This window comes from Polychytrium aggregatum, assembly GCF_025602895.1.
Source record: "Polychytrium aggregatum strain JEL109 chromosome Unknown BJ171scaffold_24, whole genome shotgun sequence".
Taxonomy (NCBI): Eukaryota; Fungi; Chytridiomycota; class Chytridiomycetes; order Polychytriales; genus Polychytrium; species Polychytrium aggregatum.
In genome coordinates, this window is record NW_026516226.1 from 174,634 (window position 1) to 189,018 (window position 14,385).

The window sequence follows — 14,385 nt, forward strand, 5'->3', positions numbered from 1 at the left end:
ACGGCCGTGCATGGGCGGCCTGTACACTCCATCGCAAGACGAATCGCCGAAGGCGGGTTGGTGGTGCAGATGGCATTACTGCTGGGTTCACAAACGCAGGGGTTTGGTGATGTCGCTCACGATCCAGTATCATCCCTCGATCCGGGCTCTAGTTCCATCCAGTCCATCGGATACTATGGCTGATGAGCTTGTCGTGCTCTTCATCCCACGAGCAGACCACATAGGTTTTCTTCACAACGGTGCCGAGCCGACCAAAGGTGATGCAGTCCATCGCCGAAAATAACTTGTCGCGAGGTACCACAAGTACGATGAAGCTTGAGTGGAACCGCAGAGGATCGCCTATGGTTCGTGAGGGCAAGAGGAGGTTGGTGCTCCGAGCGAACGAGACCATCTTGTCGGCAAGACAGGAGTGGCACTAACCTTGGTACATGAGGTAGTCTCCGCCGAACTTGGAGCCAGAGGTGATGAAGTAACCCTGATCCCATAGTGCACCATACACCTTGAGTTTCAGCGACTCTGCTGCAGTACTTGGCCACACCCACAGACCACTGGCTCTGGCCTTCTCTGGCGACTGGGCTTGTGGCTCTCCTCGGGGCAGCCCGTACCAGGGCAGCCCTGTGGAGGTGGTTCTGATGATGATAGGGAACTTTGGTGTTGGAATGTCTGCGGGGTGGATCGGCGGTGCAGTATCTGGGGCACTGGTAGGTGCTCCTGCAGCCTTGGAGGCCGACGGATGCAAGGCGATTTCTTTGCTCAGCAATCGGCGTTGTGCGTCGACCTTTTTCTTTTCGTGCTCGTAGTTCTGTATCGCCTCGGCTTCCTGGCGGTCGTGCTGCTGTTTTTCGTCCTCGGAGGGTGGTCGATGCAGCGATGCGCCATCCGTCAGCAAGGCCAGCCCTGACATTGTAAAGACAGACCGCTGTAAGAATCTCGATCATATTCAGCACAAGGCAGCTGTTGGGATATCTTGGCACGACAGTGATGCCGATGTGGGTGAGCAGACAAAGCAAACCTTTCGAAAGCAGCAGCGAGACTTCCTCAGGCATCAACAGCAATGGCAGCGAGAAAAAGTCGTTTTGCATTGGCTGGCGTGGCAGGGTGCCGAGCAGGGCACCAACAATTCGGTATCTGGATCGCATCTCCATGATGTCTTTGCAAGGAGCGTACGTCAGGATTGACATTCAGGCGAGACAGGGGTGTCATTGGCAGAGCGAGGCTTTGCAGATCTCGACGATTTCAGGCACGATCATGCCGGCCAGAACGATGTCCGTGAGGAAGCCCATGAGGATGCTAGTGTTTGAACCAGCCATCGTTCCTTCGTACCTGTCGGGTTCCAGACGAACGCCTGCCCTCCGGAGACTTGGATGCTGAAGACCATTGGAGGCGAAGCGACAGTCGTCCTGGTTGATGGCGGTTCGGTTGGATGAGGGACACTTGGTCGGACGTTCAGCCTATTTTGAATCGAAGGCTGCCGGAAAGCTGACAAAATAAAGCCCAGCCGCGACCCCAGCAACAGCAGCGAGATCAGGAGCAGCAGCAGGATCGACAGCGACAGCAAGATCGACAGCGAGATCAGGGCCAGGCCGACGACACGCGGCCACAGCCGGGGCCTGGTCTTCCATGTGGGGCGACCGGAGCATACCCGCCCATGTCTGTTCTTCTGAACACCTTCAGCGTGATGAAAACCAATGGAGCACACTACTTCTTTCGGGCCGGCGATCCGCCAGGGAGACAATGCTGGTTCCGTGAACATTCCTACCAGACTTTCGATGGTGCCAATCAGGTCGAGGCCATTTGCAGACAACGGGCTGAGGGAATCGCGTGCCCACGCAGCATTCTTCTCGCCAGCAGTACAGGACCTGCAGCAGCTAAACTTGGCCAGATGAGCAGAGCCGGAGCAGCTCGAGACAACCTGCTGTAGAGCTGTACAGAGTGCGGCCTCGAGGGCTGCAGAGCCGCGGCCGGTCGAATCGGCCACTGTCGCAGGGCTGGGCAGAGGGAGACGGCGGCTCAAAAGAACAAACGGTGGTTGTGCCTCGCGGCTCCCACGGTCATTCCTAGACCTCTGAGCAAGTCCCTTTGAGCTCTAGTATCGGTATTATCACCCTCGAGCTGTCGGCACCCTGGCCTGTCTCTTTACCGTCCCCCGTCTCGTCAGCCGCCGGCTATCAGACCAGCCCCGAGTCTCGCACAGCGGCATTCTAGTCACAGCTCAGCCGCCCGACCTAGCGGCAGCGACAACAACAGCAATAGCACCGGCGACAGCGGCCGAAATATCAACAGCAACAGCCGCCCCAACCCGTTTGAACCGATACTGTCATGTCCTTTGAAGAGTTTCGGAGCCGGAAGATCCGCGTCTTCCGCAACGGAGACATTTTCGCACCCGGCAAGAAAGTGGTTATTTCGACCAGGTTCTACCGCAACTTTGAGCAGGTGGGTTTCTCTGGGCTGAAGCACGTCCCATCGCTTTACATCACTCTTCCAGTCCATTACTTATCCACGGAAAGGCAGCACTCCTCGACTGATGCCCATCGCCAAAGTCGAAGCCGGGACTGGACAGCGCTTGCGATCGTTGCATCTGTGCTGACTATGCGTGCTTCACCCTTTGCCTTGGCATGGTCGCCGATGCTGACTTTTGACGACCTGGATGTTGGATGCTATATTCCAGTTTCTTCACGCCTTGTCCAACGAGCTGCTCCTCGTCAATGGCGCTGTTCGGAAGATCTTCACGATGGAGGGACAACCCGTCAGCTCTCTGGACGATGTGCATGAAAACGGCTCATACGTCGCCAGTGGCGGCGAGTCGTTCAAGAACGTCAGCTACCCTGTGCATGACGATGATGGAGCTGCCACCATTCATAGCGTCAAAAAAACAGCCCCGAGGCACCACACACAGTCACAACATCAGCCGGGAGGAGACAAAAGCATCGGAGCGCCGGTTTTATTCGGCCCTGCGGTAAGATGACTCTGGACGCCATGCAACAGATCCAACTTTATCTGGGGATGATATCGACTTGAGCGCGCGAGAGACTATGGATATGCCCACAGACAGATTTATAGACCTCTTGTTCTGCATCAAACCTGTTGGTCTGTGTTAGCGCAAATGACATCCCGGGCCTCATCTGCCCTGGCGCTGCTTCGCGGCTTGACCTTCTGTTTCGCTGCGTTTCCCTCCCGGACACCATGCATGTGCATTTTGTGCTCTGGCTCACTTGCGATTCTGCAGACCAAGGCTTTCAAGATTGTTGCTTTTCCGAACGGAGAGTTTTTGCATCCAGGTTATAATGTGCTGCTGAACTACCGAAACTGCCGAACATATGACCAGGCAAGTGACTGCAGAAAGTCCTTCGCAAGCCGGCCCGTTCTCTTTCGCGCCAAACCGATTGGTCAGATGGTGTCGCAGTCTCCTCCGACAAGCTGTCCCGTGCTAATGAGCTTCGCCATTTGTCGCTGTTTATGTTGCTGCAGCTTATGCTCACACTCAACGACATCGTGCGTCTGAAAAGCAATGTGTTTGTTCAAAAGATCTTCGATGCCGAAACAGGAGTGCGCATTCGGTCGCTGGATAAGCTCCACGACGGACAAAACATTGTTGTGGCTTCCCACGAGAAGCTAAAGAAAGGATCGTATCGCCTGAGAAAAGCCGATAGCACCGAGCCCAAAGCCGCCGAAAAGAAGGCCGACGAGGAGGTACGAGCCGCAATTGAGGAGCCAGTTCTTGCTCATTGACGTGCCTAGCGCATTTGCTCTCAAGCACTTGAGAAGCTGACTTGCACATGGCTTTGGTTGTCCCAGCCGTATCGTAACATCTCCTGCTATCCAAACGGAGATATATACCACAACGGCTGGACTGTCATCATCCGAAAAAGCCGCTTCCAAACTCTGAAGAAGGTACCCGATTGAAGTCTGCTCCGACTCGCTCTGCAGATATGGCATCGACCGAGCGGACGTGGGGTTTCTTGATTACTACTCTGACAGCGCGATGAATTTGCAATCGCTGCAGCTCATCGATCACCTGAACTCTCAAATCGAGCTTATTAATGGAAGCGTCAAGAGTATATACAGCCTTGAAGGCGCCAAAATCCAGTCGATCGATGAGATTGCACACGGGCACGAGTATGTGCTCGCGGGTGACGACCCCTTTATCAAGGCGGCATACAACTGCAACAGCTACAAACCACACCAGTCTGGCGAGCCGCGGGGATTGGCTGGGGCAACGACCCACAACGACTTTATGGACAAGATTCGAAAGATCCAAAAGTCAAAGGCGAAACCGCCGCACCAGCGCCGGGTCACTGAGGGCGCGGCTGCCGAGCCCCATCCAAGCGAGAATCCAGTTGAGCCGAAGGTCCATTCGGCAAAGCCGGCAAAGAAAGTGGTCCGGGTGTCGTCGAAGATGGAGGTGGTGTCGCCCAAACAGATGCGCAAATCCCAAGGTAATGCGGTTCCCGGTTGCGAGGTTGCGTTGGTTTGGCTGCGAGGTTTGGCTGCGAGGTCGCTTGGTTGGCAGAATCCCAATTCGTCGCTCGTCACCGGGGCCTCGCTGATGCTCATGCCCGACCTTCCAGGCACAGTCTCAAATGGATCCAAGTCCCAGGTGGCTGCCGTTGTCGACGAAGACGTCACGCTGAAATCGAGCCAGGTGGCAGGCAGCGACTCCAATGCCGTCTACGAATCCGAGCATGTTTCCAAGTTTGTGGCCAAGAACAAGTCAGACGATGGCGGTCCTGGGCCAGTCAAGAAAACAAAGTCGGCCGTCAGCGTAAAAACAGAGTCGCTATCCTACGAGAGCCTGCCCCCACTGCCGGCTACGGCAGGATCGTTAAATGGACCTGCGACAGCGAGCCTGTAGTCGGCCTGTCGCCTGTCCGCTATCGCACTTTGCATCTTCACGGCGCAGGTGCAGCACGCCCGCAGCAGCTGGCCTCCGCATGGGGGACTCGGCGATGCAGTGGGCGATGGCTGTCTGGCAGCATCATGCAGCCGCTAAAGCAATATAAATTATACTGGCACTTCGCATCCGAGCCTGTCGAGCGGCTGTCGAAGTCGGTTGTGTCGGATCGCATTCGCAGAGAGGGCTTCGCGCCGCCTCTGGCCGCCGACTGGCCAAAGCCTGCTCGTTGCTTGGCCGTGGCACCTGGCTCCCATCAGCGCCAGCGGTCCCCACCGAAACAGACATGAGCCGACCGTCGAGGAACCGCAAAGAAGTCTCCTACGTCTTCAACATCCCCCTCGACTTTGACGACGACGACGATGCCGGTAGCAACGCAGTACCACCTGCTTTGCTCTCCGTTGACCGACGATGGATGGCGGGGGTCTGACGGCCTGCGATTTCGTCTTCTCCATGCCAGCATACTGCCAGGTCAAAGCCAAGCCAAAGAAGCAACCGGCCCCGCCAAAGCCATCTGCTGAAAAGGATGATGCGGCAGAGGGTGCGTCCTCACCGGTCAAGCGCAAGCGGGTGGTTCATGACATCGTCGGTAAGCGACCCGCCGATGCAGCTCCTCCAATCTGCTCGGTTCTTTGGCGTGGGCCGCATTCGGTTGCCCAAGCAGGCTCTCACCAGCATGGCATACTACATCGATAAACGTCTCTATAGATTCAGATGAGGATGAAGTCCAACCTGTGAAGTCGCCCAAGCTTGAGCCGCTAACAGATGAGAAAAGGTGGGAAGGATGGCCCAACCACAATGCGCAGATTGCCATTCTTGTGAGGGCCCAAGCGTTGCAGACGAGCGCTGCGTGGGCCGTAGTGTTTGACCGCAAGCCATATTGATTGCAGCGCATCAAGCAAAGCACAACGGAAGAGTCTGCAGGTAAGAGCCAGCACCATTGCGATGTCTCATGGATCGGCCGGCCTTCGTTGCCTGCTCTCGGTTTCTGCACCGACGGCCACTCCGGGTGCAAGCCGTCGGTGCACCTTGCGACAGTCGCTGCTCGGCTCGGACACCCCTGACAGATCTACGACCATAGGAACGGAGGGAAGAGGCCGAGTTGCAGAAGGCGCTCGATCTATCGCTACATGATGCACACGACAACGCAAAGCCGACTGGGCGCCGGAGCTCGCTATCGCAAGATACCGACTTGAGCGATCTATCGCCTGTGGGCTCGAGCGATCCAGAAGATGAGCTGGAGCTCGATGCTGCTTCGACCAAGAAGAACAAGGCCAAGCCAAAGGACCGACGGAAGCCCAGTCTGCCCAGCGACGCCAAGCAGCACGGAAAGGCCGTTATTTCGTCCCCAGAGATCCTCATCGACATTGACGGTCCAGCTATCGAGCGGGGTATGTGGAAAGTTGGCGCTATGGGTTGCTTGGATGGATCTGTGCAGTGTGTTTGGGTTGGAGCATGCTGTGAGTCGGATCTCACCTTGCGCGCAACTGTCCGTCCTCCAGCCCCCAAAGATTCCGTCGAGGCCTTACCCTCTTCGAAGGATAAGCCTAAGCGGGACAAGCCAGCCAAGGGATTGAAGGATAAAGCGGCAGCTGCCGCGGAGGACCCTCCATCCACATCCAAGGGCGATCCTGAACCTGAGCCCGCTCCAGCGCCGCCGGTGCCGAAAAAGCCAGCCTCCAAAAAAGCGAATCCTGCTCCAAAGCCAATCTCGGACGGCTCCGCAACTGCGAGCGCTCCGTCTGCGACGCTGGCGGTCCCAGCCGCCACGGCCTCACCAGCAAAGCAAAGAGAAGCCCCGATGTCGCCGTCGTCCGGTCGGCTGGGGTCGATCGGACTGACGGCAAGCCCAATCAACTCGGTTTCCATCCGAGTTGGCTTGAGTCGCTTTTCCAGGACAAAGTCGCTGCACGGATATCTGAAATGAGATGGCAAGATCGCCGGTAGGAATCCTGCCGATTCCTGGCTTTGATGTTTGTTCTTCAGGGCGCCGCTTGATGCGCTGCATTTTCTGCCACCATGCTCGCCCGTCTCACCCTGGCGGCTCTGGATATTGGGTTCCCATGGGTACAGACCGCGGCGGGTGAAAGCGAGCTCGATACGGGCCTGATCTGGGCGGGCATGATGGCCGCAGACAGGGGGCAAGGAAAAGGCGCACTTTCAGGAGAAGGGGCCCAAAGTGTCTCTTGGACATCAACGCCCCCTCCCCTCCTCTCCCTCTCTCCTTCTGCTGCTGTAATAAGATAAGCCAACTTGGTATTCTGTCCACCGCATTGGTGCTTGCCCTTGCCTAAATCTGCGTCCCAAGCCAGTTCTCGCCCGCAACCCGCACCCCAGCCTGCACCATGCTGTTCGGCTCCACCCCGGCACGGCATTCCCACAGCCGCGCAAGAACCCGGACGCGCACCCAAACCAGCACCATCGTCAGTCAGCATCCCGATGCCGTTCTGACGGTAGGCCCGGCGCATTTCGGGCCGCCAGAGCATGGTGCTGGTGCTAGTGTATTCGACAGTATCGGCTTGCTTCAGCGTGTCGCTGACAGCTGCTGCCCGGACACGGCAATATCCGGACTGCGTGTCTAACATTCTCCCCCGAACCCTGACTCAACCGCAGCCTCTGCAGAAGCATGTTGCTTCGTTCCTGGACGACCAGGGATACGCTCACGATATTCCAGAATATGCTGCCGCTCTCCACGAACCTCAGCCCAACAGGGAGCTGTGGAGCCAGACCATCAAGTCGGGTGGGTGTTCCTTGGCTTGCTCCCAATGCGAACTGAGATCGCGTGTCGTCAACCCTGCCGCAGCGAATGTCGGCGATATTGACATTGATGTTCGCGAAGGAATCCCCAAGTACTACCTCGCACAACACCCGCGTGCTGGCTGCGTCATTATTGCAGTGGTTAAACGAATATGTGGCCATATGCTCTGGATCGGGCGAGTGAGGACAAAGTTTGTGAGTAAGACTACCACGATTTCGCTTGCTGGCGTATCGAGCTTATTAGAATGTGGCTGAAACGTGGAATGCGATCTAATCATCAATGCTCTTGTGTGACAGGCGGACAGAGTTTTATGTATCGATACTCGCAACGAATCGCCGTCGCTCGACGAACTCTCGGCGACAGCCTTGGTGTCGCTGTTCTGGCAGCGCTATCTCGCCAGTATTCACGGCCGATTCGGCCTCATTGTCTCCGATGCCAAGCTCGACTCCACAGACTTTTTAGAAGTCATGGTCCCAAACTGGGTGGAGTTGGAAAAGTATCTTGAGGATTCGGAGCTCTACCCACATGTATGGCCGGCTGTTCACGACAAATGCCCCCGTTTCCGGTGAAGGATGCTAACAGCACCACCCAACGCCAACCTCACAGACTCCCTCCAGCATCCATGTTGAATGTGTCGTTCCTGGATATGATGCAGGTATACCCTCACTGCAGTTCGCGCGGAAATCCCTCCAGGCGATTTCCTGGCTGGAATCGATCGGCACATGTGCTGAAACAATTCCACTGAATCGCCGCCGTCGAGCAGAAACACACGAGGCACTACTTCTCAAGTTCTTGGGCAGAAGAGTTGACCCTACCAAACGCGATTGTCGGCAGCACGAATCGAACTTCATGATCAAAATAGGTTCGCTGCTCAGGGTGCCATCGGGTGGTGGAGACGCAATTGAGTTTGAAGCTAACCGTGAATGTGCGACCGGCTGGCAGGTGTTGTTCCTCCCAAAATCGATCACACGGGAGTGGTAAGTGTACCATGTATGCTGCACTTTCGGGGCCAACAGCTGCCTGATAGCGGGTCACATACCACACAGAAACGAACCAAGACACTTGCATCCGCAGAGCACGGTGAAGCCAAGAGCGACGCACTTCAACGCACACGCATCCGCATTTTCAAAGAGTTTGTAGCTACTGAAGAAAGCTACTTGAGGAGTATCAACATTCTCCAGACCGTGGGTATCGAATTCAAACGACATTTCCTCATTACAATCACTCGATAAAGAATGCCTGAACTGATGCAGAGCGACACCTCCAGTACTTCCAGACTCCGCTACTGAAGCTTCAGCAGATCCCCGACAGCATCAAGAGGCTCTGCTTCATTGATCTCTCAGGGCTTATCGAGCTCCACACGGACTTTGTGAAAGCATTGCAGGGACTCAAAGAAGAAGATCAGTCCAGTTTATGTGTCTTGTTTGATGACTATGTAGGTGCATGACACTGCTGAGTGAGCGTGATGACCGCTGGAGAAGCCTCCCGTGCGACTGGTTCTCATGTATAGAGACAAGCGTTCGCACACGCTGCACACTGCCAAGCTTACTGATTTAAACCATAGGCGAGCCGAATACAGAGTGTTTACTCCAAGACCCTCGATGATTATCAAACGACATCCATACCTTGTGAGACCCTCAAGCGTTTGGAAACATCGTCGTTTCTTGATGTATGTGTTCCGTCACCGATGCGAACCGCACCCGGATGATGCGACACTCGGTTCGTCCACTGACGCCCCCGTTTCCTCTCTATCTTAGAGCTGTGCTGAAACCGTGAGGCGGGAACTGAATCAAGACGTCAACTTTTTCAACTTGCGCGCTGAAATAATGCAGCGACTCCCGCGCTACGTGATGCTGTTTGACCGCATGAGGGACAAGACTTGCATCGACGACGTCAGCTATCAGGCGCTTTGTCGCACCTGCCAAGTCGCCGACAAGATTGCAAGCGCAGTACTGGAAGAAAAGTCAAAGAACATGATAGAATTAGACTCGTTATCCTTCCTCAACAACTTGAGCGTGTATCTCGGCTCGAAGGTGGGCACCATTGATTGTAGATTGGTTTCAGCGTCGCGCGTTAGTCGAGCTCGGCCAACTGACCCTGCCAAACCTTGCTCGACTGACCTGCCGGGCCATGAATGGCGTCGATGCATTTCTAGTTCATTGTCAAAAACGGCAGAGACTTCATTATGGAGGTCGAAGCTGTTCGAAAGTATCCGGCATTGGAAGCCAAACATCAGGGTGCTCATCCCGCAAGCTCGACACAGATCATTCTGCTGTTTACGGACTGTATCTACATTCTGAGCTATGACAGCACCGCAAGAAAATACACCGTCGACGGCGGTATCATAGACCTGGAGCAAACCGACATCCTCGATGACAGAGGCATCGGTGCGTTGCTCTTGTGGATTTACGACGGGCCGCATTGGTATCCACCGGCTCCTGCGCAACCTAGCTCAAACTACGATTTACATGCTTCCGTCAGATTTCCACATTATTACCTCGGATATCTCGCAAAAGACCGCGGCGCGACATATCGTTCACAGCTTCGCATGTGAGCAAAAAGCCGAGCTCTTGAAGCAGATTCAGCACTGCAAGACTTTGCTGAAGATGAGAAGTGCGTCGAAAGGTATCCTGAATCAGCCGAGGCATCTAAAGAGCCTTCCTGACGCGCGATTTGCGGCAGAGACTCTCCGTCGCCGAGAGAATCATCGTCGCCATACTGATTCATCTGTCGCTGCTTTGGACACGCAGAGCGAGTCAAACGGGTTTACATGGATCAGCGCCCAGACACGACCATCTACTACCATGTTGTATCCGATGTCTCGCCGGACACTGAGGCAAGGGCATATCAAAGCATCTCCTCCCTGCAACGGCGCTGCTCCCGCCATCGCGAACTTGCACATCGGAAAGGGGCTGCATTTGGCTGAACCAAGCTCCAAACATTTCTTGACTAGAGTGATCTCGGCCTACTAATATGCACCGACACCCATTCCACGAGCGTCCAGTCAGAGATCAAATGGCCGTTTTGTAAGTGTTGGCAGTGGAGTTGATATACATTGGCTCGCACTGAGAGCCATTGGGATCGACATCGCTGATAGTATTGGGTATGCATTTGAAATGATACAGCCATCATGGGAGTTGTCGCCTGTGAAATGGAAGGGGAGATCACTTGCCTCGCCGTGAGGACAAGACGGCCTTGCGCATCGCACAGTGATCTATCCGAGCACGAACCCGACAAGCCGAGGACTAATTTTGAAACCCGATCGATGTTGCAAGAAAAGCGTAAGTGTCCTTGGGGGTGGGTACAATAGCTGCTTTCTGATTTCTCGCTTGCCTGGCAAAGATTACCCAGACACAGTCCTTGACATTTAGCCATTTGTGTGTCTTTCCTAGTGTCAATTGGCCATGATATTATTGCTGCTCAGCCCGACTCTGCCTGGAGAGTCCGCTTAGCGGAAATTCGGCTCAAATACGTTGTTGAGACATACGGCTTCAAGGCTATGCCTCGAATCAAAGAGCGAGGTGAAGGGCTCAAATCAAGGCTGAGTATTTTTAGCGTAAGTTGCGCATATATCCTGATACCTTGCTGATCACAAATACGCGGGCGAAGCTGGCATGGGGAGTCATTCTTACAGCCGCGGTGCTCTCCAACAGAGTTCTCAGATGAGTGTGTCAAGGTCAAAATTAGGCGGAAAGGTGTCTGGAAGTATGTTGCAAGTGGCCCCGGGTGTTTCCCGCGCGCCGAGTCTTTTCAGACGCAGCAAACACGGAGGCGACTTCAGTCGGGGCAGCCAGTTGAGCATCACCGTATCGCAAACCATCCACAAGGTTTTTGGAAGCATGTTCCGTCTGGATTCAAATGGTAATGGCTATTCAACGTCGCCCTTGAGCTCACTCGGCGTACCCTCATCAGGCTCACTGATTTCGTATCGAACGACAGAATGGCAGTCCCCTAAGAGTCTCAAGACTCTCTGCGATGAGCTCGAAAGAAGAGGTACTTCCCCTCGACTCCTCCGCATGGCTGGCGCGAGGCAAATGAGCCCGGTTCAGTAACAGCGACTAACCGTCTCGTGTACACGTCTCATAACCAGCCGAGGCGGATGTGATTTACAGCAATCCCGAGGTCATCTGGCCGCCATGCACATCACGATTCAAGACGTACTTTGCCTCCTTTACAAGTACGTGGTCGCCGGGAGTGCGGGCGATTCATGAAGGGTGCACGAGAGCTGCACATCTGGCACTGCCGTACTGATACTCCTGAGCGCCATCGACATCCCACAGATGCGACTGCACAGTTCAACAAAGCAAACATGGCCGACCTTCCACACGAAGTCATCATAGACATCATCAAGATGTACATATGCATGACAAACACTTTGGTCGCGGACCAGATGTGGCTGCTGGAGAAGGCATCTCCTTACGGTACGTTGTACTGGCCGCATGTTACTGCTCATCGGTAGGAGATAGGAGATAGAGCAAAGGGGACGACTCTGCTCGACATCTATGATCGAATATGGAAGCCTTCAGCTCGGGCAAACACATGTGCAGCAGCGAGATAGCCTTGCTGGACACCGGTTGTGTATGTGTATGCACATTGCTAACCACACATTTTAAACACCCGACCCATCGCACGATTGCGGGACTGCATCGCACGGATATTTACAGTGGGCTCTCCTATGGAGGAAATCAATGCCATTATCTCGCGCCTGGACCGAAGTCGAGCCGTTCGACTAGAGTATTTTGTGCGGCACTTGCTGTGGTAAGTCATGTGGACCGCTGCTGCGATTTTGCCATATGATCTTGGCGCTGATGCACACTCGGCATGCTTACTGGTGCCCTTTGGCTATCCAGGGCCAAGAAACACTCGCATGGAGCGACATACAGCAACGCGATAAGGATCTATGGACATCTTCTCGATAGCCCGCCAGAGCGCCATTTATCGACCGATAGCGAAAGCCGCCAGAATCGACAGCGAGCCAACGACCTCCTTGAGCTCATAGTGGACAATCTCGATGTCGAAAGATTCTCTGATGGAATTTCACGCAGCTCGTCGAGTATGCTTTCTCAGACGCAGAGCGTTTCGATATATGATGTGTCAAAGATGTTGCATCGCTGATATCTCCGCTGCTTGACAGGATCGTCTATTTCGACTGTTTCATCGTCGCTCTATCGCGGCAACGGTGCAAACAGGCTCACTTCGGACCACCACCAGTATTCCATGCCAATCGATTGCGAAACAAGCTCAATATCATCCAAAATTGGCCTGCTGCATGAACGTGCGCACGTCAATGCAGGGGGCGAAAGAGCTTCGTATGAGCATTCATCACTACCACCGCATCCGGGGAACTCGAAGCCGTCATGGCGCATTCACCAAGACACACACATGGTACAGCCGAGCGAAACCACGGTTTTGGATCGATTATTCCTCACAAACCACCCGGCAGTATGAGAGTGAGGGAGTTTTCTAATCGCAATGTGCTCGTGCTCATCCGTGTGAACCAGGGCGTTGAGACCCCCAGTTCGAAACTGCAAGAAGCCTGCGCACAACTTAGCGCTGTTTTGGGTGCCATAGACACGCACTCATTGCGGTCGAAGCACGAGGTCCTGAAACTCAGAAGTGATATTCAGAGCATTGCTGTCAACATTCAGGAAGACTATCATTATTGGCTGAAAGTGGCATCATCGACTTATCTGCCGTGCTCCACCACCAACAGCAGCGTTACGTCAACCTGTGGTATGAGCACTTTGCCTTGACCGCGCGAAATATGGCCAAGGTTGTGGACCTGTGTGCTAACTTGCCCGCCCGTATGCTGCTGTGAAGGCCTGGGAGAGTATCTGAATTCTCATAGCAAAAGCGAAGTTCGTGCGCAAGACGACTTGAGGCATTGCCTGCCCAGGCCGTGTGCGCAACCCGTCTCTGCAACAGTGCGCTCGGAATTGCCGGTCAAAACAGAAAGGGCACTTTGTACCCAAGCCAGTGACGCCACCGTGCTGGAGTCGGCCATCAATGAGCTATGCAGCCCCGAGGAGCAACGAGCAGGTGAGATGACTGTCTGAATGCTCGAAAACGATTCCGCTGCGTCATTTGATTGGCTCTGATCCTATGCCGTCACTTTGTTGAAGGGACGTGGCCCTCTCGCCCAATGCTGCAAGAGGAAGCCCTGCACAAGATCAGCAAGATGAACGAGCGTCTCGTTGATTACATGGCTGGGCTTGATTCGCTCTCAACCACGATCTCTAGCGATGTGCTTGACTGCGTCAGACATGTTGCCCTCCAGTTCCAGGTGAGCAAGCCGGGGCGATCGAAAATACCGATGCTGATACCGCCAAACCCGAGTGGATAGTGCGGGTTGCTGACAACATGGGTGAACAGGATCAACTCGGTGGACAGAACGAGCGCGATTATCTCCAAGAGGAAAACAAGTCATTACAGATGGTGAGGATCCATCACCCCCATCACTTCCATCACTCCCATCGCATCCACGATACTGCTCGGCACCGTGACCGAGTTCGCAGCATCGAGATAATATGCAGCCTGAGGTTACTGCGGATGCCGTGTCATGCGTGGTTGGCCTCTGCAAAGGCCGCTCACACGACGCTGTACTCCTTCGCTCATTTGTCTGTCGGTTGAATCCCAGCAAATCCAAGCACTCACTCAAGAACGCGACTCACTTGAAACGAGTGCCAGGCAAAGCCTCGTGCTCTCATCGGATGTGGAGGAGTTGAAGAGACAGCTG

The 14,385-nt window shown here is 54.6% G+C and overlaps 4 protein-coding genes across 4 annotated transcripts; 3 read left to right on the forward strand and 1 right to left on the reverse strand.

Moving 5' to 3' along the window:
* Positions 1–148: 148 nt before the first annotated feature.
* BJ171DRAFT_600008 (uncharacterized protein) lies at positions 149–1,596 on the reverse strand (the record flags this gene model as incomplete). The annotated part of the gene is made up of 4 exons (XM_053114974.1): positions 1,324–1,596; positions 1,013–1,150; positions 421–897; positions 149–339 (listed from the first exon to the last, which is right to left on the reverse strand). The coding sequence occupies exons 1-4, from the start codon at positions 1,376–1,378 to the stop codon at positions 149–151; spliced, it is 861 nt and encodes a 286-aa protein (XP_052965525.1). The 5' UTR covers positions 1,379–1,596.
* A 723-nt stretch (positions 1,597–2,319) lies between these two features.
* Positions 2,320–5,059, forward strand: BJ171DRAFT_600009 (uncharacterized protein; the record flags this gene model as incomplete). The annotated part of the gene is made up of 6 exons (XM_053114975.1): positions 2,320–2,433; positions 2,669–2,815; positions 3,469–3,690; positions 3,796–3,891; positions 4,004–4,436; positions 4,569–5,059. The coding sequence occupies 6 exons, from the start codon at positions 2,320–2,322 to the stop codon at positions 4,850–4,852; spliced, it is 1,296 nt and encodes a 431-aa protein (XP_052965526.1). The 3' UTR covers positions 4,853–5,059.
* Positions 5,060–7,164, forward strand: BJ171DRAFT_509681 (uncharacterized protein). The gene is made up of 5 exons (XM_053111417.1): positions 5,060–5,259; positions 5,352–5,480; positions 5,600–5,666; positions 5,782–5,815; positions 5,973–7,164. Exons 1-5 carry the CDS (start codon positions 5,178–5,180, stop codon positions 6,816–6,818), a joined length of 1,158 nt encoding a protein of 385 aa, XP_052965527.1. The 5' UTR covers positions 5,060–5,177; the 3' UTR covers positions 6,819–7,164.
* BJ171DRAFT_623713 (uncharacterized protein) lies at positions 6,847–14,279 on the forward strand (the record flags this gene model as incomplete). Its single annotated transcript, XM_053115465.1, has 28 exons — positions 6,847–7,344; positions 7,505–7,631; positions 7,695–7,843; positions 7,946–8,176; positions 8,256–8,304; positions 8,592–8,626; positions 8,696–8,833; positions 8,917–9,084; positions 9,214–9,318; positions 9,407–9,682; positions 9,805–10,036; positions 10,131–10,274; positions 10,400–10,458; positions 10,654–10,675; positions 10,860–10,930; positions 11,074–11,205; positions 11,303–11,354; positions 11,562–11,642; positions 11,740–11,826; positions 11,930–12,070; positions 12,314–12,407; positions 12,500–12,702; positions 12,784–13,034; positions 13,151–13,382; positions 13,575–13,688; positions 13,772–13,932; positions 14,022–14,084; positions 14,232–14,279. The coding sequence occupies exons 1-28, from the start codon at positions 7,237–7,239 to the stop codon at positions 14,277–14,279; spliced, it is 3,573 nt and encodes a 1,190-aa protein (XP_052965528.1). The 5' UTR covers positions 6,847–7,236.
* Between the last annotated feature and the right edge of the window lie 106 nt (positions 14,280–14,385).

Coding starts and splice junctions, on each gene's coding strand:
- BJ171DRAFT_509681 (XM_053111417.1), top strand. CDS start 5,178: ATGAGCCGACCGTCGAGGAACCGCAAAGAAGTCTCCTACGTCTTCAAC. Junction 5,481..5,599: donor GGTGGTTCATGACATCGTCG/GTAAGCGACCCG, acceptor ACGTCTCTATAG/ATTCAGATGAGGATGAAGTC. Junction 5,667..5,781: donor CCGCTAACAGATGAGAAAAG/GTGGGAAGGATG, acceptor TATTGATTGCAG/CGCATCAAGCAAAGCACAAC.